The 21,855-nt window shown below is 42.9% G+C and overlaps 2 protein-coding genes across 6 annotated transcripts; one reads left to right on the top strand and one right to left on the bottom strand.

The window, feature by feature from the left end:
• Positions 1-8,868: 8,868 nt before the first annotated feature.
• On the bottom strand, positions 8,869-13,330 carry BAG5 (BAG cochaperone 5). 3 transcript variants are annotated; one of them, XM_082218646.1, is made up of 2 exons: positions 13,170-13,330; positions 8,869-10,696 (listed from the first exon to the last, which is right to left on the bottom strand). In XM_082218646.1, exon 2 carries the CDS (start codon positions 10,666-10,668, stop codon positions 9,316-9,318), a length of 1,353 nt encoding a protein of 450 aa, XP_082074772.1. In that variant the 5' UTR covers positions 10,669-10,696; positions 13,170-13,330; the 3' UTR covers positions 8,869-9,315. The 3 variants fall into 3 exon arrangements, with proteins under 3 accessions (XP_082074772.1, XP_082074771.1, XP_082074773.1); XM_082218645.1 differs by lacking the exon at positions 13,170-13,330 and adding an exon at positions 11,582-11,733; XM_082218647.1 differs by lacking the exon at positions 13,170-13,330 and adding an exon at positions 11,423-11,441.
• COA8 (cytochrome c oxidase assembly factor 8) lies at positions 11,767-21,112 on the top strand (the record flags this gene model as incomplete). Of its 3 annotated transcripts, XM_082219509.1 has the most annotated exons (7): positions 11,767-11,982; positions 12,255-12,372; positions 12,503-12,573; positions 18,356-18,553; positions 19,117-19,180; positions 19,729-19,819; positions 20,772-21,112. In XM_082219509.1, 7 exons carry the CDS (start codon positions 11,767-11,769, stop codon positions 20,875-20,877), a joined length of 864 nt encoding a protein of 287 aa, XP_082075635.1. In that variant the 3' UTR covers positions 20,878-21,112. The 3 variants fall into 3 exon arrangements, with proteins under 3 accessions (XP_082075635.1, XP_082075637.1, XP_082075636.1); XM_082219511.1 differs by lacking the exon at positions 18,356-18,553; XM_082219510.1 differs by lacking the exons at positions 11,767-11,982; positions 12,255-12,372; positions 12,503-12,573 and adding an exon at positions 13,465-13,828.
• Positions 21,113-21,855: the final 743 nt, after the last annotated feature.

Below are 21,855 nucleotides of genomic sequence, written 5' to 3'. Positions count from 1 at the left end.
GGGTTAGTGGCGGCAGCCCCTACTAGAACTGAATTTTGCAGTCATTTCAGTTGCACTTGGGTAGATTATAGCCATTTATGATGGCATTGTTCTCTCATGATCATATATATAGCAAATCAAGTCGTTGTTTTTCATTCATTCATGTGTGTGTAGGCTTGTTTGTGTAGGCTAGCCTTACCCAATCTGGTGTCACCCTAATGTTTTGTCTGCAACTGCTTTTAGCCTTGGCTAGCATGGCTGTTGTGGTTCAACACATCTGGAGGGCTTTGCATTAGGGAAGGCTGATGTGGCCCAACCAGCTTTGCAAGTTCCTTTCTGCACTGCACTCACTCTCTGGCTTGAGGCACAGCACCGTAGAAAGTCCTAATGCTTATCCCTGGAAGATGGCAAGGTGTAAATGGTGCTGCCTTTCACAGGTTAGATTCCTGACCTTCGATTGCTGCCATCTCTCTACGAAAGCTGCCTCTTCACTGCAAGGTCATGCCTCTATAAGGGGGCCAGATAAAAAGAAAGTCAAGGGCCCTATAATTTTAATGGGGGATTTTTGCAGCTGCAGATTACCTTGCCCCTGCAGGGGAAGCTGCACCTGCCAAAATGTCCTGGTCTGCAACAACTTTTAAGGGGCAGAGGATCTACAATCCCCTTTATCTGGTTAAAGGTAAAGGGACCCCTGACCGTTAGGTCCAGTAGTAGCCGACTCTGGGGTTGCGGCGCTCATCTCGCTTTATTGGCCGAGGGAGCCGGCGTACAGCTTCCAGGTCATGTGGCCAGCATGACTAAGCCACATGACCTGGCGAATCAGAGCAGTGCACAGAAACGCCGTTTACCTTCCCACCAGAGCGGTACCTATTTATCTACTTGCACTTTGACGTGCTTTCGAACTGCTAGGTTGGCAGGAACTGGGACCGAACAACGGGAGCTCACCCCCTCATGGGGATTCGAACCGCCGACCTTCTGATTGGCAAGTCCTAGGCTCTGTTGTTTAACCCACAGTGCCACCCGCATCCCTGTCTGGTTTATCTGGTTACCCTTGGTTAATTCCACAGCTTCAAATAGCCTCAACCCAAGCAGCAATCTCTTATCATTCTCTCTTCCCACCCCACCTCCAAACCACACAGTAGCTGGTTACCTAGAACAAGAGTATTTGCTTCTCTCATACCACTCAGAAAGTCATGCAAAGGTGTTTGTGTGTGTGTGTTCTTTCCTTTTCTTCCTCTTTTGCTATATGCCAGCTCCAGACTGAGAGCCTCGCAGCAGTCAGAGGATTGCATTTTATAGAAGATCCACAGGGTTTAGGGTCCAGCAGAACCAAAGCCTCTGGCATCCCACCCCAAAAGGCAAAATTTGGGGCTATTTCTATTACTTACTGCTCCTGCCAGCAGCATTTTACTGCCCACTTAGGCAGAGACCCCCAAAGCAGTACTTATTCCTGCTGGCAGTGGTTAGCAAAGAGAACACTATGCACCATCCTACAAAACACAGACCACTGATATTGAGGTAGGTAAGCTAGGATTGCAGCCACAGACTAGTGGCTGGTTACACGCTTTATATTAATAACACATGACTCAGCTGAAGAATGCTACAGCAGTCCAGAACATGCTTGGGAATTTTATTTAAGAGGGTGTTTAAAATCTCCTTGAGGAATGAAGTCGAAGAAACATTTGAGGTTTATTTATAAATTATCTTATTTGCATAGATCAGGACTTTTGGGGGGTATAGTCAATAAGCAAAGCAGAGATATTGTTACTTCAAAGTCAGGCTGCCACTCTTCAATGAGACGACAACAGCAACTGATGCTTTCAGTCGAAACAGGATCCGTGAGCTCCATAAATAGAGCATTTCCCGTGAGAAAGAAGAGTTTGGAAAAATGGGACAAGCACAACAACATACAGTGAGACATATTGTTGTGCAGAAAGCAGTCACATCCACATAAGGATAAAAACGTCTCCCCAGCCTGGGCAAGAGTACCTTTTCTGAATTCCACACCACCGGATTGCAAAATACGAGACAGTAAGGCAGCCAATGCCTTCACTGTTTGGGGAGGCAGAGAAATTAATCCTTTCTTCTAGGGTAGTTGTAGGTAGGCAAGATATTGTTTCAGCTTATTGGTATCACAAAAGCAAGCAGCAATCGCAAGAAAAATCTAGAATTTGATATGGAATGTCTGTCCCATTCACATGGTATGGATGTCAAAAATGATGGGCAGATGAGAGGACGCCCTCCCCCCTTTCTTACCTTTCTGCTCTCCCAGCCTAGCTCACATCTGGTATCAAGAGCCAGGCTAAGGACAAGAATTTGGGTGGTAATCTACAGAGAGATGAGATGCAATAACTCAGCAGGCATTTTTTAATGAATATCCATCGTACAGCAACTGCCAAGGACAAAATGTTCCCATTTTTCTTTCCCAAGGGTTTCTAAATTAAACTGCAATTACTATTTTTTACTGCTAGCTTTATTGACCATTTCAGGTTTTTTTCTAAAGCTTGTCTGTCACTGGTTATGTAGTGTGAGCTGCCCTAAGATATCTATACTGGAGGGTGGCACAGAAATAAATACAGTGGTACCTCGGGTTATAAGCACTTTGGGTTACAGACTCTGCTAACCCAGAAGTAGTACCTCGGGTTAAGAACTTTGCCCCAGGATGAGAACAGAAATCACACGGCGGCAGCAGGAGGCCCCATTAGCTAAAGTAGTACCTCAGGGTAAGAATGGTTTCAGGTTAAGAACAGACCTCCGGAACGAATTAAGCTCATAACCAGAGGTACCACTGTAGAAGCAAGTAACATGGTAAAAGCAGAGTGGAATGCAATCTGATCATCTACAAGATATGCCATTCATATTATAACCATTTTACAGATGGATAGCTAAGGGCTTTTCTGCACCATTGCAGTCATTGCCAGTTTGTAGAACACAGTCTAGGTGCCCGAGTTGCGATTCTCTTGAGGCAATATTAAATCATATACCTGTGCCATATCCTGCCCAGAATTATGGGAGTATGCACATGGACAGCTGATGCTGAACTGGAACAGAAGGGTGGACCAAGATCATTTTGGTTCCCTACCTTATGACTTCCACATCCAAGTAAATTTACATTCATTGTGTTAGTCTTAGGTATAAACACAATGGCACTCATGCAACCCCACCCAGTAACTCAGGCTTGCTGTCCTAACCATGCAGCTACAACTAGATAATATTCCCTTTGGAATAAAGAGAAAATCAAACCCAACAGGAATTAGGGATGACTCCACCTTTAAAAGAAAACAACAGAGAACAAACCAGAATCTGCTAATTGAGCTGACACATGCCAGAGGACTCTTCATACTATGTTATAAAGAAATTGCTACAGGCAGTGTCAGGAAATGAAACAGAGAACACTTTCCCCCCCTATGAACTAGACTGGTACTTAGCAGAAGAAACATTATTACAAGCGACACACCTGTCAACAGAAGACAGTCATTGTGCGTGTAGTTTAATAAGAGGCATGGTGTTAAGGTTAGGCTAGGATCTTGCTATTGGGATATTATTCAGGTTTCAGCAAGAGCAGAATTCAGCTGCCTTTACTATGGTGAGGGCTGCTCACCAGAGAACACTGCCTAGTAAACATACTTCTGTCTTGCTAACTTTTCCAACTAAATGGCAGAGCAGACTCCTCTACTGCCGTGTCCTATCATGATCTTTTAGACCAGGTGTGGAGGCATTTTCAATGGTTTCCAGTCTGGGGTAGGTTAAAAAAAGTAGAGATTCAACAAAACTATCAAAACTGTTGTTGAACACTACTTGTTCAACAACAAGTAGTGCCTTGAGGCACTACTTCCTACTAGACACCCCATGTTGCTTCAGCATACAGTGGAACCTCGGTTTAAGAACAGCCCTGTTTACGAACTATTCAGTTTACGAACGCCGCAAAACCAGAAGTAGTGTTCTGGTTAGCGAACTTTACCTTGGTCTACGAACGGAAGCCAAACGGTGGAAGGGCGGTGAGAGGCCTCATTAGGGAAAGCGCACCTCAGTTTAAGAATGGCTTTGGTTCAAGAACAGACTTCCGGAAAGGATTAAGTTCATAAACCGAGGTACCACTGTACCATGTTTTCGCTTCTTCCATTTTCCTCACAAGTTCCAGCTCATTCTGAACAGCCAGCTGCTCACCACGTTAATAGTATATGAAACTCTCCCTTGTCAAGGAGCATCAATATAAACTAGCATTAAAAACAAGCTGCATCCTAAGCTGCTAACCTTTCTTCTTAGGTTTTGCACTTGGCAGATGAGGCTGTAAATAATTAAGACAGAAATGTAGGGCAAGCTTTAATAAATCGCTGTGAGTTATTTCTTGTTCTCTTGATACCTTTTCTGATTAAGTTTCTTGAAAGGCAGGTTTTTAGGGAGCTCCTCCAAGACAGAAGCTTGTCTGACAAAACTGGAACAGAAGTATTATAATTACCACTGTGCTCCTATTATATTTTAAAGTTTTTCCCCCAGAGGAACTGCTCAGAAAGTAGGGCTAGAGGGGAATCTATTAAAGTTATCACAGTAGCAATCAAATTAGCTTTCTATATTGGACACAGCAGTATTCAATACTTGACAGTCCAGAGAAAGTTGCAAGGTCTACTTTGAATCAAGGCTTGGCCCCAGAATCTGTTTTCAGACCCCCATTCAACCCTGGAAGGAAAAGATGGCCCTGAACACACACAGGGGGCATTCATCTCACAGAACAAACATAGCCAGTCCTCTCACATTTGAGATTAGGGTTTCCAGTTAATAGGATGTGTCATCAAGATAAGTGTTGCCAAGCACAGGAAAATTAACTTTCTATGGAAGACTGCTCCTAAGGAAACATTCTTCCCAATATGTATGACACGATGACTAGCTCATGCCCTGAGAGGTCTATCTCTATTTGTTCTCTTTATAAACATACTAATCTGCAAGTCGAAATCTAGTTTTCTAATCTGAAAATGGGGTGGCCAAATGTATTTTCGCACCTGAAGCAGGAAATCCAAATGGCACCCTCCGCAAAGAAAGAATCCTACCAAAAAAAACAAAACAATTGCCATGCCTTAATGACATTGAATGTCTGCTGTCGGAGGAGACTGCCTCCCTCTACCTGAAGCAATTAAACAGAAAAAGAAGGCAGGTCTAAATCCAAAATACTAATTACATGCAAATTATGTTAATGAAACATGAAGCACCTGCTGCAAAAAAACATTTTGTAGGGACAATTTAAAGAGAAGCAGCTGAAAGAGGTGGCACTTCATCCTCTCTCTCCCGTGTCTCCCTGATCTCATACCAAATCACTGTGTAGGGAAGGGATTTGGCTACACACATTTAATCAGAGCATGAAACCACAGGATGGGAGAGTGCTGTTGGCCTCAGGTCCTGCTTGCAGGTTTCCCATAGGTATTTGGCCGGCCACTGTGAAACAGGATGCTGGACTAGATGAGCAGACTCTTCTCATATAAGCATGCAATTTGGCTAACACTGCAATTCTATGTGTACTTTATTGGAGGGTTCGCTCCACTGAAATCAGTAAGACTTGCTTTCACTTAAAGGTAGAATAGGAGCATTTAGCACTTGCTACATTTAAAGGGGCTATACTATATAGATGATAAAATATTTCCCAGTTCTGTTTATTAGATTCAGACCTTTTAGAAAACTGCTAACCAGAGCCTAAAGATAAGGTGCCTAAATGTTTTCACTAAGCTGTGGTGTTCTATTATACGCCACTGTTAGTGATGTTACATTTCCATTCTTTATCAAAAGGTGGGGAAGGCAAATCTTCATTTTAAACGTACACCTAGACCAGTTTGCTAAGTACAAAAGAAAAGTGTCATTCTTTCACTGTTATATGGAAAGTCCATTATCAAAAGAAGGAAGAGAGTTTGATCTTGAAATGAATTATCAAGAAGAAAAGCATAAAAATGCTTTATTAGGAATATCTGATGAATTTGTACACACCAAAACAATTCTATACTGTACATAAAAATGAAGTCAAAACACTTTCTGAAAAGCAGTACTGTATTTATACAAAGTCTAACACGTCAATTAAATTTTAAGAAAAATGAGGAACAAAAGCACAATCTGTACCACCAAGTGCTGGGACCTAGAAGCCGCTTAAGTGCAGGGACTCATTTCAAGAGTTTGTTGATCACAGCAAAAGAAGAGTTAAAGTCAACAGATCAGAGGAAAGATAACTGATCATGGTTGCTGGCAAATATATCAGAACAAGGCTGCTTGGATCAACCCTTTTCCTAAAGCAATACAATCATAATCTGGAAAAAAAATAGTATCATGATGTTTAAAGATTCAGCAAAATCACATCACTATGCTTATTTTGCTACAATGTCATGGCACTCCATACAGAAAAGATTTTAATTCTTTTAAAAATGCAGACTGAGTTGGTCCAGTACTGAGTAATTCAAAAGCAGGAAACATCTTTAGCCCACTGAAATGAAAAGAAGCATATTTCCTAGCCTGGTTGCATATTGAATACAAAAAGTACATTCTTCAAAGCACAAAACAAGGATTTCTTACAATCCACATTAACAGACTTTTTGGTTTAGCTTGTTTAGTTCACTATTTTAATTCATGCATAAACTGATTAATTATACTGTACCAAAGAGCTTAACATAAGTTTAAATGCTGTACATTGAAACTCATGAAATAGGCATTCTTCTTTAAAAAGAAAACCAGGGGCGTTGAGCCTTTGGAATATGTCTTCATCATACGATTTTCTGTTAAATCAGCACCTATGACATGCTACATAACTATGAGAAGCAAATCTTAGGAATGGGTATAAATAATGGGAGTCTATAGTTAAAGAGCAGCATTCCCCTGGCAGGTAATATATGAACATTTAAGTATGTTTACCCCCCAAAAAAATAATGAAAGATGAAATCACTAGGAAAAAATAAGTACCATGAATCTGTTACTGAAACATTAATAAGCATTGTTTAGTTGTCACCTCCTGAAGTAAACATTCCATCTGAAGCCGAATCTAGGAGCTCCTTAAACAATGAGTTCTGTACATCTGAAGTTCTCATATAAACAATAGCTTCATCAATGAATTTGAAGTCAGGGCAGCAGTGTATGCAAAGGGGAATAGGTGAAACATGCATGTTTTGAAAATAAAGTGACTTGGGGAATCCAAGGCACATGGGAACTCTATATGCACACCACTTAGGTTCAAAACCTTTATGGCTAAAAGAACTTACTGAAAGTGAACTACTTTTAGTTATAGATGCTAACCAATTCATTAAGGACTCAAACTGGAAAAAAGCAGAAAAGGGCAAAGGAAAGACATTCATGGCGAAGGATCCAACAAGTCTATTGTTTAGTATTGGGTTCTATTTAACCTAGACTGAAACTGAATCCATAAATTTCCTTGACAAAAATTTGCTAAGCAAGTGCCTATAAACACAAAGAGGTAACACCAAGCTTTGAACAAGCTTCTTGCCCTGCAAATGTGGAGGAATATTTTTTATCCATATTAGAGCTGAAGGGTAGAAGCAGTCTGAAGGGTAGACTACTTCACTGGGAAGCAGCATGAAGCCAGCTAGTCGTAGCTATAAGGTGCTGTAAATTCAAGTGTCGCTTAAAAAGGCACGTCTCCTAAGGATAGCCTTGCTTCTTTTAATTGCATATTGAAACTCTATTTACAAATCCAAGATCTACATTTATAAGCCATTTCAAAGAAATAATCTTCCGTAAGTCAGCAATTTTGTTTACAGGAGCTATCTGAGAAACTCTGGTTACTTCTTTTACAACTTATTTCTATCTACTGCTGATTTCTGCATGCCACTAAGAATGCACTCTACAAATACTTTGATTGATGCTGGTTTCTTCTTCCCAAAACCACTAACAGGATAGCATACAATCTACACTGAACATGAGTTCAGTTTATTTAGGAATATGGTCAGACATAATAAGATCTGACAGTTACTAAGTTGTAAGGCTCCTCTAAGGATTCAGGGAATTCATTGGGTTAATGGGGCGGGGGCGGAGGAGAAAGAAACACACAGCAGCAATTACCAAATGATAACAATACATGCAACTAAATCAATACAGCTAACACAATAGACAACTATGCTTCAATCAAAAATAGAAACACTTCGAAGTGTTTGCCATTCCAACTGCCTAAAAGATTCAAAACTATATAAGTATAGCAGACCACACACATCTAAGGCATATAAGTACAAACATCTTGCCATCACACATAGCTAAGGATACTATCATAGCTCACCAAAATAACTGAAAGGAACTAAGTCCAGAAGGATTTGGAGCGTATCAGCAACACATGAAACTGTGACGAACGCTAATGGTTTCCGGCCAAATTCATGTGTAAAAGCACTTACATCATTTTTTATCATGCCAAAAGCTGTAATAATTTCATTCAAACCAGAAAAATGCAAAGGAGTCATTTAGAAGCTGCCCAGTGTCAGGAAGCAAGTTATTTTAGACATCACAAAATTTGGCTAAAGTAGTTCTACAGCCGTTAAGAATCCAGGTTTTTGGGGGGAGGGGTGAAGGGAGGTGTCTCTTAACTATTGAAGAATTCAGCTTAATTCTTCAAAAGCTATATTTTATTGGTTTTTCAACAACATACATATAGAATTTTTTCCAGCCAATGCTGTCAGCCCTGGTTTAAAAACAGAAAACTACTTTCAGAATGACTAGTCATAGTGTAACTGCAAACAACCTACGCCTATATGAATCAGTACATTGCTTCAAAATGCAGCCTGCAGTTTATGCCTAAGTGCAAAAACTGTTACTACACACAGTCCTATATTAGGCCCTAACTATTAAACACTGTATGTAATCAAGCCAAACCTTAGGCAAGAGATCAGCGAGACTAAATCAAATGCACATACAAAAAAGGCCATGACCAATTTGCATTTAATCCTTTGGATTGTAACTGGGCAGTGGCAGAAAAATGTGACATCTAAGGTGGTTTATGGCTAACAGACATTAGCTCTTTGTCTTCTCTCCATCAGTTTCACTTTGACTCCTTAAACAAAACATGTTGGACAGATAGCATTCTCTCACTGTGTAGAAGAATTCTATACAGGATGGTTTGGCAGTTCTGCAACACTTCATCACAAATCATGGGGGAAAGATGGCTGTGACCAAAACTAACACAAATGGCATGATTGCTGTCATTGCCCGACTGCGACAACACAAGACAGCTGCAGCATAGCTCAGTCCAACATTTACTTGGCCTGTAAGTGATGAGTAAATAAACTTTTGGTCTTGTGTCGTCTATGGGAGATTGGTCGACGTAAAGTGCAAGAGAGAAAGCAATGTCCAGCACAAGACCTCTGTTATTTAATATTCCCATTCATCTGTTTTCATGTCTAAGTAGTAAAGAATATTCTGCGCAAGCTTCACTGCCTGCTTCCTGGCTGCTTTTGAGTGCTCATCCCCTTGTGGGTCTATAGCATCAAGTGCTAGAAGTTGTTTGGTGAGGAGCTCCTCTAGTCTCATGTAGTTCTTATCAGTTCTGTTTCCATCGAAAGACAGCACCTCTTGCTGAATTTGGGACACGTTTCCAAGAATATTCCAAACAGCTTTATGTGATGCGGGTTCTGCTTCTGTTTGCTCTGCAAACATTTGTCGCTTGACAAGTGCCTCCTTTAAGTCAATATATGTTATGAGGGTTTGTACTTCTATCACTGCTCTCCTCCTGGCTTCTCGGATACAAGGATTTTTGCCTGGACTCACTTCATCCAACTGCGCAATTAACCCTTGCAGTTCTGCTTTTGACTTCAGGTATAAATCTGAAGCTCTCTCTACTTTTAAAAGAGAAGCATGAATCTCTTTCATCTTTTTGCGGATTTCCTCAATTTTTATAATGCATCTGTTTTGTGCCAAGTCATAAGCAGAAGTGGCATCAGCTTCTTCTTCAAGATCCAGGTATTTCTGCAATTTATTGATCTCCTCCACAACTTCTTTACGGTAGTTCCTTATTTCTGGACGGCCACATACATCTAAGGCATCCAGATCAGCAATCAGGCCAGTGAGCACGCAAGATAAATGTCTACAGGTCTCATTGTTATTTACTCCCATTAAAACAGCAATAAGGGTCCCTTTCGCTTTGTTCACATCAACCATGACAGAATTAATCTTAGAGACAGAAGGATGTGCATCACTGGACAATGGCAGTGAAGGCTGCTGCTTTGTACAACTGTCTATAATTTCTTGAACAGCACACACTTTGGTCAGAGTGCGATACCTGGCTTTCCGTAGAGAGAGTTTCCCTCCAGTTTTCACCTGAGTGAGCCTAAAGATGATATCTTGAATACCTTCTTCAAATTCCTCAGTTACACAATTGCCTCCTTTGTAAAAAGCTGTGATTTCTTGTTCCACCAATGATTGTGCTTCATTAAACAGGGATTCAATCTCCAACCTTTGGGGGTGGTTTGCATTCTGCTCCAGTTCCTTAAGCAGTCTTTCAGTTTCCTGGGCAGCCCTCTTCCTGGCTTGCTGAACATCACCTCTGCCTTCAGCATCCACAGAATCGATTTCAAAAAGTTGTTTAGTCAAAACTCTCTCTAGTTTCTTGTAAGCTCTGTCACTAGACAGACCACTGAAGGATATTACTTGTGACTCAAACTCTTTGACTTCTTTCTGTATTTCTTGTAGCCTCTTAATGGAAGGATGTTGGTTACCCATATCCATACTTTTTCTTCATCCAGTTCCAACAGAGCTAGAAATAATGCAAAGATACAATCAGATATAACTGATGCTTGAAATACATGTCTGCTTGTTAGTCAATATTTTGAAAATTCAACTTTTCTGCTCTAATTCTACAAAGACCTAACATTTCACTTTTTACCAACATCTAGTCTTGGAAATACCTGTCCACAAACAAAAGAGGACTTACCCTATGTATGTCCCATTGAGTTTCATGAAATGACAGTTTAAAAAGCATGACATCTCTGGATCTTTTCAAAAAAACATTTTAAAAGGGTATCTCCTAGAATTTTGTTTACTGTCACACACTAACGGCTTGATCCTGTGCATTTTAACTAAAGCAGTAAACAGTATGTTTCATGAGCCTCTCCGCCCCCCCCCATCATATGCACACCAAGAAGAGGGTTTTCTTTCCTTTGTCATTAGACATCACAGGCGAGGCAGAACAAAGTAGCTGAGGCACTGAGGAAGAAAATGAAAGATGATAGTGCCATCTGCTTCCCAAACATTACTCTTCTGGTGCCAGAAAAAGGCAGCAGCTAAACAAGGAAAAGAAGATACTGCTCATCTTCACTTGCCCTGGTCAGACTAGTAATGAGATACATGATAATATAGGCAGTACAGTCAGTACTACACTTGCACTTTCCTGTCTCCAACGCCCCCAGCAATAAGGCAGCTGTGCCCTCTCAACATTTCAAACGACAGCAAGCAGACCTTTGGCCAGGCAACATCTGAATACCTCCTTGGGATCTTCCCAATTCCCTCCCTGCCTCTATGGCCTTGTCTCCAGTTCATCTGCCTCTTGCTGCCGCCGCCCTCCCACCCGGGAGCTCCCCCTCCCTGCCCCACCCACCACCCCACATACACACAAAGCCAGCGGCGCCCGCCCCGTTCTCACCCCAGCGAGAAGCCCCTTGGGGGAAGCGAGTCCCCGTGCACAGAGCTTGATCCCCCGCCCCCTATATCAACCCTACATTCCTGCAGGAAGGAAGCCGGGAATCAGCCCCGAGCTCGGGCCGCTTCCCCCCAGGCGGAGCTCGCGGGCAGCCTCCCTCGCCGCCCTCGGTCCCCAGTGACTTCACAATGCCGGACACTCTAATTCCGCCTGGGGCAGCCGAGTCGCTTCTCCGGGAGCGGCTCAAAGCCGGAGGGTGGCGCCAGGAAAACGGGAAGCAGCTTCAGCAGCCAGAAGGAGCTCGATGGAGGAAGGGGGGGTGGGGAGAAAGGAAGGGAAATTCCCCTCGCCGCGTTTTGCCAGGCCTAGGCTGGCATCTCCCTCTCCCAACAACTTTAAAATCCGTAAGATCCCTTTCCCGCCCCACAAGGGGATTCCCTCTCCCCTACAGGGTGTAGCCACTCACCCAGCCCTACTATGCCTTGTCCCCGCTACAGAGACGCCACCCAGCTGCTCCCCACTTCCTCTCCCCGCCACGCAATCCTACAACCGGTGTCCAAATGCGCCCGCACGTGCCATGACGCCCACGCCGCGGTTTCCAATCCGCGCAACGTGGCCCAGGCAGCTCTGAATCCCCCTAAACAACAACAACTCCTCTGCCCGCCCCCGCAAGTAGGTAGGGTCGGCCTCTTCCCACCTGCCCAAAGCGATCGTTCCCTCGGATCAAACCATTGCGCCTACCGACCAACCTCTCCTGCGTATAATCCGCTCTGGCAAGAGGGTGAAATTACCGGGTGAGCAAAAGAGGCGCGTCACGGCCGCTCTGCGTCCCGAGACCCTCCTCTACCCAGGTCGGGCCCTTCCCAAGTTGCCCCAATAGGACCAGGCCTGGAACTTTTCACCTTTTATTTGTTTTTAAACCAGGCAATATGAGATCTACAACCCTACGCAGCAGCGTCTTCCTCTGGAAGGAAGCCAGTGTGCGAAAGCGAGAGGTAAGGATTACTATCCTCCTCACCAGCTGGAGCAACTTGTTACTATGCACTTTGGTGTGGTTTTTTTTTTTTTTTTTTTTTTTTTTTGCAAACCGCCCAGTGGTATAGAAGTTTAATAAATAATGACACCTTCCAGTAGACACGGGTTGTTGTGAGCATGAAGGTGGCACGAGCCCTGCCCCTCTTTCTTATCAGGTGAAAGCCCTTCTCCTGCCACCCTGGCTGCAATATCTCCCTCCCACTTACCTCTCACTTACCACTCACACGTTTAAAACGGCTGTTTTAAAGCCCGCACTTACTCGCCTCCCTATTCCAGCCCCCCTAGCATGGCTTCCCGTCTTCTGATGAATTATCTCTCCCTCAACACGCAAGCGGAGCAAAGACCTCCCAGCCGCCGCGCTGCAACACCGAGTGCCTCGCACCGGGTTCCCACGACCACTTGTCACGAGTCTCTCTGAACCCGCAACCAAGGGCGTGAGGTTGTTGGGGGGGGCGCCCCATTTTTATTTTAGCTTCGCCTTGTTCTGCCTTCCTCAGGGGATACTCATAATAAACAACAACAGGCCTCTTAGCCCCTCGCCCACCCGGCCCCTCACCTTTCTGGTCAGCGCATCGCCTCTCCTTCAGGGGCGCCAGGGAGGCGCAGCGAGGCGACTCCGGCCTCGCTCCCTCTGCGCCAGCCGTGCCACGCCGGCCATCCCACAGCTACCAGGCTCCTTTCAGCCCCGCCGTCTCCGGCCTCCGCCGGCCAACCCACCGTCGCCTCACACTCTCCTCCTCCTCCTCCTCCTTTCCCTCAGCTTAGCCTGCCTTAACCTGAGGCGGGGACTAACCTGAGCCTCTCTTGGCGCGTGCGCGCATGCGCCCTCGTCCTTTTTTCTCTCTCTCTCCGCCTTCCCCGCCCTACGGCTATTTGTTGAGGCTGGAGAGGGATCGCGACGTTCGGCGTTCGCGACGCCCTGCCGTAAAGCGGAAAGGGAGAAGTCGACCGTTGCCTGTTATCGAGGGTTGGAGCGGACCTTGCGCGCGCCGGTTATCTGCCCGGCGACCGGGTGGAAGGGGTCGACGTGCGCATGCGTCGGTCGTGCGCCGAAAGATGGCGGCGGCTGTGAAGAGCCGAGTTTCCCTCAGCCGCCCGGCGGCGGCGGCGGCTTCACGTGCATCTTGCGTCCGTTTTTCCTCCTCGTCCGCCGGGGGTTCCCCTCGCGGCGGAGGGCCTGAGGCCGGGGGTGTATCTCCGCCCCACGAAAGCCGGGTAATGGGGGCTGTGGGGGTGATTGGAGGCGAGGGAAAGTATGGCGGGGGTTTCCCCTCAGAGACACCAGCATGGCTGTCAACTTTTCCCTTTTCTTGCGAGGAATCCTATTCGGAATAATAAAAAATAATTTAAAAAAGGGAAAAGTTGACAGCTATGCGACCAAAGTCGGTGGTGCGTCCTAAGCACATTTACTCGGGAGTAAGCCCTGTTCAGCACAGCGAGCCTTACTTCCGAGGAAACTTTGGGTGAGGTTATTGCTGCTTGTATTTGTTTCAAACTCAGGCCTCGGCTTTCCAAACTAATGCTTATTTTTTCCGTATCATTTCTTCTTCTTTTATTATTATTATTTATTATATTTATTCATACCCACTGTTTCACCTGAAGGGGACTCAAACTGGCTATTTATATCCCACTATTCAAGGAGTTCCGAACCGATGTGTCTTTTCTTACTCATTACAGCCTATATTCTGCTTTTCCCACAGTGAGTTCAAGGCAGCCTGCTTGGTTCTCTTCTCCCCCCCCCCCATGGTATCCTCACAACAGCCCAGTGAGGTAGGTGAGGCTGCAGGGAAAGTAATTGGCTTAAGCTCACCTGGTGAGCTTTGTGGCCGGAGCAGGAATTTGAACCCGGATCTTGCCCCTCCCCATCCCGGTTTAAGACCAGCAAACCACTACACCATACCGGTTCCTTTCCATCCCCATTTTGTCTTCATAACAACTGTGAAGCAGGTCAGGCTGAGGGATGGGCATGTGGGAAGCTGCTTTGAACCATTGGGTCACTGCAGTGGGCATCACTTCAGGGCTTCAAGCCGGAGCCTTCCATGGCCCTACCTGCAGTTGCTAGACATTAAACGTGGGACTTTTTGCATGCAGTGGGAGTTATTCAAGACACCTGGAGGGTTTAAGGTTAGGAAAATCTGGTGTAGTGGTTGACCCAAGATTATGAAGATAAAATGGGGAAGGATTTCACAGACCCCATAAGGGTCATCTATTCTAACCCCTTGCTGTGCAGGAATCTTTTTACCCCATGTAGGGCTTGAACCCACAACAAATTTAAGAGTCTCATGCTCTACAGGTACATGTTTCCTTGAGCTACCTCTTCCAGTGTTTCTCAAACACGGGTGCCCGGCTGTTGCTGGACTACAACTCCCATCATCCCTGACCACTGGTTCTAGCTAGGGATGATGGGAGTTATAGGTCAACAAGAGCTAGGAACTCAGGTTTGAGAAACTGCTAGATGCTCCTTGAACCATTTCCCCAGGCAACCCACTCTTCCACTTTATTATTAACATTCTGTCACCATTTCCTTCAAAATCAGTTAGCATGTTTGTAAGCATTCCATGACACCACAGCAGCAGTTTAGCCAATGCCATCAGTGGCTTCCAGATGATGGGTGATAACTGCTTTTTGGTCTTACTTATATTAGACAAAATAAGCACAAATAACTGTTAGCTGAATCCAGTGCTGCTTGTGCACTTAGTGTTTCCCAGTTTTAGTTTGTCACACTTCTAAATACAGTAGTCCTTCATTCAAATGAATCCCTGGGCAATACAGATAAAAATGCATACTAACAATGAAACATAAGGACAAAAATTAGCATCAAATACAGATATAATTTATCAATAGACATAATATTTCCCAAATTCCAAAACCTTGGCCTGTCTAATTGGCACCACTTAAAGTTTGGAAGAATAAGTGCATTTCAGTTTGGCACCAGAAGCCTGTCAATTTACAGGTTGACTGCACCTGTAGGTGGGGAGGATTCTGTAGTCAGGACACCACTACAGAGATGGCTACATCCCCATGGACAGGACAGCCAGAAGGGCTTATCTTAGGGCCTGGATTAGCAAGACCCTGCCCCCAGCATCCTCAACACATTGCACCCTCCTCATTTCCCTACTTTCCCTGTGTTGTACAGGGTAGGTCTGCAGAGGACTTCTGCTTGAAATTGCTTGAACATAAGTAGAACTTAAATAAATGTATGTTGTGTTGTGTTCAAGCAAATGTATGTAAAAAAAACCCAACAGACACACACACACACACACTGCACAGCTGGGAGCGATGTGCTCTGGGTTGCTACGGGCAGAGCATCTGTGAGCTGCAGCAGCACTCCCCCCTCCCATCTCTGCTTTTAAAAATAATATATAAAAGCAGGTGCCTGAATGCTACTGAAGCCTTATTTACCTAGGGATGTGGGGGCATTAAAACTTATCTTCTTCCTTCTCGGAATCCTGGAGGACTGGGGGTTGTCCTCCTGTCTTCCTGACTGAGCAGATACGGCTGCCTGAGACTTTTGGCAGCATGACTTTAGCCAAGGGGGGGGGGGGTTCTTTTCCACATTGGTGTTCCATGTGGAAATGTAGGGGATTTGGTCAGAACGGTCATTCAAAATGTTCTGACATTATGGATTAATGAGTTGCAAATCTAGATGGACGGCCAATTTATTCTTTTGGGTAGGCCAGTCTAATTCACAATGTCCTCATCTTCCCCTCATCAGCTTGAATCCCCAAAAACCTTCCAAGTATCTGACATGCAACATAGCAATAAAGCCTTCCAAGTATCTGACATGCAACATAGCAACATACAACATACAAATCACATCAATATAATTTCAACATGTAACACACTAAACACACCAAATTAACTTCAGCATGCAATACACCAAAATAATTCTGACATGCAACGTGCCAAAAAAACACACACACACAATTCCCTCTGCCCCATTCCCTTTCCCAAACCTTACTGGCGCCCCATTCCCTCTTCTGTTCCCAACTTCTGCTGGTGGCACTCTCCTGCACAAGCAGTCCCCTTTTATTCCTGGTGGCTGGCACTCTACTGCGCAACCAATCCCCTTATTCCTGGTGGCATTTTATTGCCTGTGGCACTGTACTGCCAACTACCAGGTGAGGCTGATCAGGCCCCTTCGCCCTTTCCATCGGGCCCCCTAGCCCTTTCCCTCGGGCTTACCTTTTTCCGCTGCGGACCTGTCCCCTCGGCGCCGTTCTGTCCTCTTATTCTCCCTCAACTAGATGTCTCCGCTCCAGGACGGTGTGGCAATCTCCCCCTACAAACTGGCAGGGTGTGCACCGGAAATGCGAACGCCGACTGGAGCTGTTCACCTTGTTGAGCCTGGCCCTCCGGTCCGTATTGGGGAGGGGGCTTATCCCGGACGAGCCCCCAGAAAGATGAAGCCTTATTTACCTAGGGATCCATTAGCCACGCCATCCCCTGGACCTCGGAGGGAACAAAAGTACCAGGAAATAAATCTTCTTTGGAGAAAAGAGTTTTATTTCAAATCTGTGCACAGAGACAATCTGTACCCAGAGACAACCAGCTGGATAGCTCCTGAGAATATTCTGGCTGTAAAGCAAGTCACTTCTGCACACTTTCTTATACCCGCAGACTTCCCCAAATCGGCTAGCAAATATTGCTTGCTAAGGACAAAATATTGCCTGCTAGACATTCCTGTCTTTCTTCCACCTCCTTGTACACGTGTCCTCTTTTGCTAGTTAAGCATTTCCTTCGTATCTCTTCCTTAAAAGCAGAAGTGAAGCAGGAAACATCTTGCTTGTGGTTTTTCAGTTAACAGCAGTTTCTGGCTAGGCAGGAAGCGACCTTCTGACCTGTAGCTAGCATCAGCAGTTCCAAATAGCTGATTAGGCAGGAAGTGGCCTCATGACCTGTCTGTTTTAGACTTTTGCAAATAACTGCAATTTTTGGGTTTGAGCTGTGTAACCATCCTAGCAGAGTGCAGGAATTTACTATGTGTAAATAATATCAACAGAATAAAATATTGAGAGAAACCTATCTCCCTTTACTACTACTGTAATTCTTTTAACATATTTGCATATGATGGTATCTCAAAGTCTGATTGGGATGGGAACCATCAACACATATGAGCTGTATTCCAAAATGATAACGAACTGGCAGGCTATGCTGATTTGAATACTGTAGTTGCATACTGTTACTTATCGTCTTTCCTTTTTTTTAGAAATATGGCAGATTGTAGGTTTTAGTAGGTAGACACAGTGGATATTATACAGTATTCTTGCATGATGATCCTAGCCAAGTTTACTTGGAAGTAAGGCCTATTCATTTAAAATGGATTTACTACCAAGTGAGATACTGAAAACATAGGCTTAATTTCGGTTTATGTTCTTCAGTTACTATGCATATGCTGTTTATTAGAATCCTGTATTGCACAAATGCAGAAATTGGTGCTGGGTGCAAATCATCATTGTGAGTACCTCTGCTTTAATTTGTTGATTTTAAACACATTTTTAGTCCTTTTGGCTACAAAGATAGGCTAAGAAATACATGGTTATGGACCATATAAATTATCTTTGATATCATAGATTTTTCTCCCAATGTGAACTGGAACAAATGTGAACTGTAGACCTGTTAATGCTCACTTCTTAACTTTTAGTGTCTTGGGTACCTTAGGTTTTCAGATAAAATTGAAAAAGTTTGTGGTGCCTTTGGGGAGAAAAACGTACTATTAAAAAACCCCTCTCTTTTTTTAAGGCTGCAAGTTTTTGCCCTCCTTCACACTCTTGCCACGATTGGATTGGTCCTCCTGATCGATGTTCGAACCTCCGACCAGTAATATTTCATATATCCAAACACGAATCCCCACTGGAACGAAGGCTTAGAGAGCTTAGACAGGAAACTCAGGTTTGGAATCAACAGTTCTGGGCAGACCAGAATATATCATTTCGAAAGGTAAGCATGCAGAGGAAGTGTAAAACCACTTGGTGGTGCTGGGAGTCCTTAAAAGTTTGTAGGGAGAATTGCTGAGAGGCATCCAACATATTTTTTTGCTGTTGCCTTATTGTATGAGGCCTGATCTTTGCACCCCGTAGTTATTAAGAATAAAATAGAATCAGAAGAATAATTTTTAATACATAAATGCCCCAAATAATATATTTTATGATGTCACTCTGGTAAGAATCACTGCCTGCAGGAACGAATTCAGCCTCTCCTGTTACAGATGGAAAGGACAGAGAACTGAATGTACTGCTGTATGACCCTTTCCCAAGCGGGCAGGTCAAACCAAATAGATAACTAGGCCAGTAAGAAGTTACCCCAGCAATTTTCCTGCATTACAGATTGCTTATTTGTAAAATAATCCATAAATTGTTTGCTGAAGATCGTCTAGTCAGCCAGTTAATATATTTGATGGAGTGGGATCAGGGATCATTAAAAGTCCTACACTTGGTAGCAGTAAATAAGCAAACTAAGATGCCAAAAACCTTATATTCTAAAATTTCCTGATACTGTTTCAGGAAAAAGAAGAATTTGTCTGTTCCAAATTGAAATCCAAAGGTCTACAACTGAGAGATGAAAAAGGTTAGATTGTTGTTTCTACATTTCACAGCACTTTCTTATGGGGAGGATTCTGATTTACATTTTAGAAAATGTTCTAATCTAGCATAAATAATAATTATTTCTTAAGCAAACTTTGTCTTTCTGTATAAGGGTGTTACTCCTTGGCACTTAATTTACAAAACAGAGAGAGAACTCAGAGAAGAGTGTAATGAGAATCTTATAGTTTATGGCAGAAGCCTAGAGAGGTTACACCTGAATTCCAGGTTATGCTATAAATCTGCAGCTTTTCAGTTTCTAAGAAGGAAAAAAAAATGCTGCCTTTAGTACTGCACTCTCAAAAATCCCATAAAGAAAGTCGCTATTATTCATTGATTACATATAGGAAAGTAAGCTAAGAGTTTGTGATTTATGGAAGACAAACGAAGAAGTCCATAGCAAAACTTAAGACTACAGTCTGAGTGTTTGAAAAGTCAAGTTCAGTTTTTGCAAGGGATTTATGTTTAAATGTTTGTACTGGTATGATGATTAAAACATTCTGACTTAGGTATTGTGATTTTTTTTTCTTTCAGGCCAGAAAATAACATTGTCTGCAGAAGAAATGGCTGAATTTTACAAAGCCTTTTTAAGTAAAAACTTTAAAAAACATTTCTATTATAACAGGTGAGAATATGATTCCTGGAACAATTGTGTCTCTTTATCTAAAAAAAACCACTTTTTGCTAAAAAAACCACTTTTTTTAGCAAAACCTTTTCTGAACCACACAGATCTTGTTTCTTTGCTGCCACCTGATTCCCCATTTTGCTATTCCATTAAGAGTCAGAATCTTTGCTTTACCATAATTAATTATTTATGCTTTTCCTACTGTTATGCTAGGCATCATACAGCAATTTATAGTGCATAATCTTCTCTACAAATTCACAATTTAATAAAACAAATACGCTTACAAAGAAAGGAATCTGGGAAGGAGGGGAATAGCATTGAATGTTAATCAGGTAACCAAGCAACTTTCTAAGGCATATTAACACAATATTAGTCTGCAGACGTATACTCACTTCCCTGGGAGCAAGTACCATTGAACTTAATGGTACTTACTACTGAGTAGATGTGCATAGATTCACTTCATTATAAATGTTTATTCCGTCATTAAAAAGATATTCATCTTTCCTGGTGTTTACTTAGGTCAATGGTTTTGATATACTGGGTCAAGTCTTTGATAAATATTTTTTGGTTTAGTTTTTACACATAAGTGTACAATAATCCTTTAAACAGAAATAACTGGGGTGTCCCTTAAGCTAATTCTTTCCTCACTGCATTGGTATCACATTATTATAGCTTATGTAACTACAGATATAATTAGTCATCAAGTTTCTTTAAAAGTCTATCTGCAATATGTAGATACTTGCCTGGAGCCATGCATTATCACACATGGATTATGAAGTAGGGCATCTGAATAAGCACTTTAAAAACTTAAAGTAATTTTGCTTTAATTGGCAAGGAAAGAAAAAGCACCGATTAAGTCAACTCAAAATCTTACATCTTTTACTGTCAGTAATAATTTCAAGAAGGCTAATTGTGTTTTATGGTTTTTTGTTTCCTTGGTTCTGAAATTTAGAGATTGGTATAAACGAAATTTTAGCATCACATTTCTCATGGGACAAGTGGCATTTGAGAAAGCTTGCAAGAGATTTGGATTGAAAAAGAGTGAAGCTGAAAGCTAGTAGGTCACAGTGCTGTATATATTTGATGAAAGGCCTAATTATTACTGGAATCAACCATGGCTGTTTCTTAAAATCAGATATTTGAAGCTACATGAATGCAAGTTGAACAGCACTTCCCATTCTACTTCAACGAAGCCAACTACCATTGTTTATGCTGCAGAACCGTAGTTAAAAGCTTCCTTGGTGAGAGATGAACTGCACCAAATAAAGGAATCTTTCTTCCTGATTTGAAAAATATGTTTGTATGCTCCATTATTTCATTGCCATCTTGATCTACAAGCTGCCACTTACGTTCCCAAGCAACTATTTTGTAGTAAGAAAAAGGAAAGCATGTGAGCTATACTTCAGGTAAACTTGGGCAGGATGGGGGGATTAAATTATACAGTCAAATCTCGGTTGTCGAATGTAATCCATTCTGGAAGCCTATTCAGCTTCCGAAATGTTCAACAACTGAGGCACAGCTTCTGATTGGTTGCAGGAGCTTGCTGCACTCAAGCGGAAGCCGCCTTGAGCATTCGGCTTCCGAAAAACGGAGCATTTACTTCCGGGTTTTGGGCGTTCAGGAGCCAAAACGTTCCAAAACGGAGGTGTTTGGGATCCAAGGTTTGACTGTACATATTATGACAAAAGTACATGATTACAACAAGTGCAAAAATTCAATACTTAAATTCATTTAGCTCTAAAGTGTTTTCTAAAAGTATATTTGTAGGCACTTTTTCAAATTACTTCTTTATAATAAAGCAACTGTAATAGTCTTCTTAACACTCCTGGGAATTAGACACACCAACAGCTTTAGGATATATTGTCTGTTTACTGCTGCACCTCTCATTGATGGCTTTGGACTATCTTGTGCTGGTTGTTTCATTATTAATTATTTCATTGTGTTCCAATTGCCAATTATCCTGCTGTCAAGAGAGAGAATTAATGTATATGCTCAGAAATGTAAGAGTGCTTCTAGAAATCAGTTCACATTGGTAA

This window comes from Podarcis vaucheri (genome assembly GCF_965113315.1).
Source record: "Podarcis vaucheri genome assembly, chromosome: 1".
Lineage (NCBI taxonomy): Eukaryota > Metazoa > Chordata > Lepidosauria > Squamata > Lacertidae > Podarcis > Podarcis vaucheri.
Note: the sequence above shows the minus strand (reverse complement) of the source record. Positions and strands in the feature narration are given on the sequence as shown.

Excerpts from the sequence above, each read along its gene's own strand:
- BAG5 (XM_082218646.1), bottom strand. The coding sequence starts at position 10,668 with ATGGATATGGGTAACCAACATCCTTCCATTAAGAGGCTACAAGAAATA.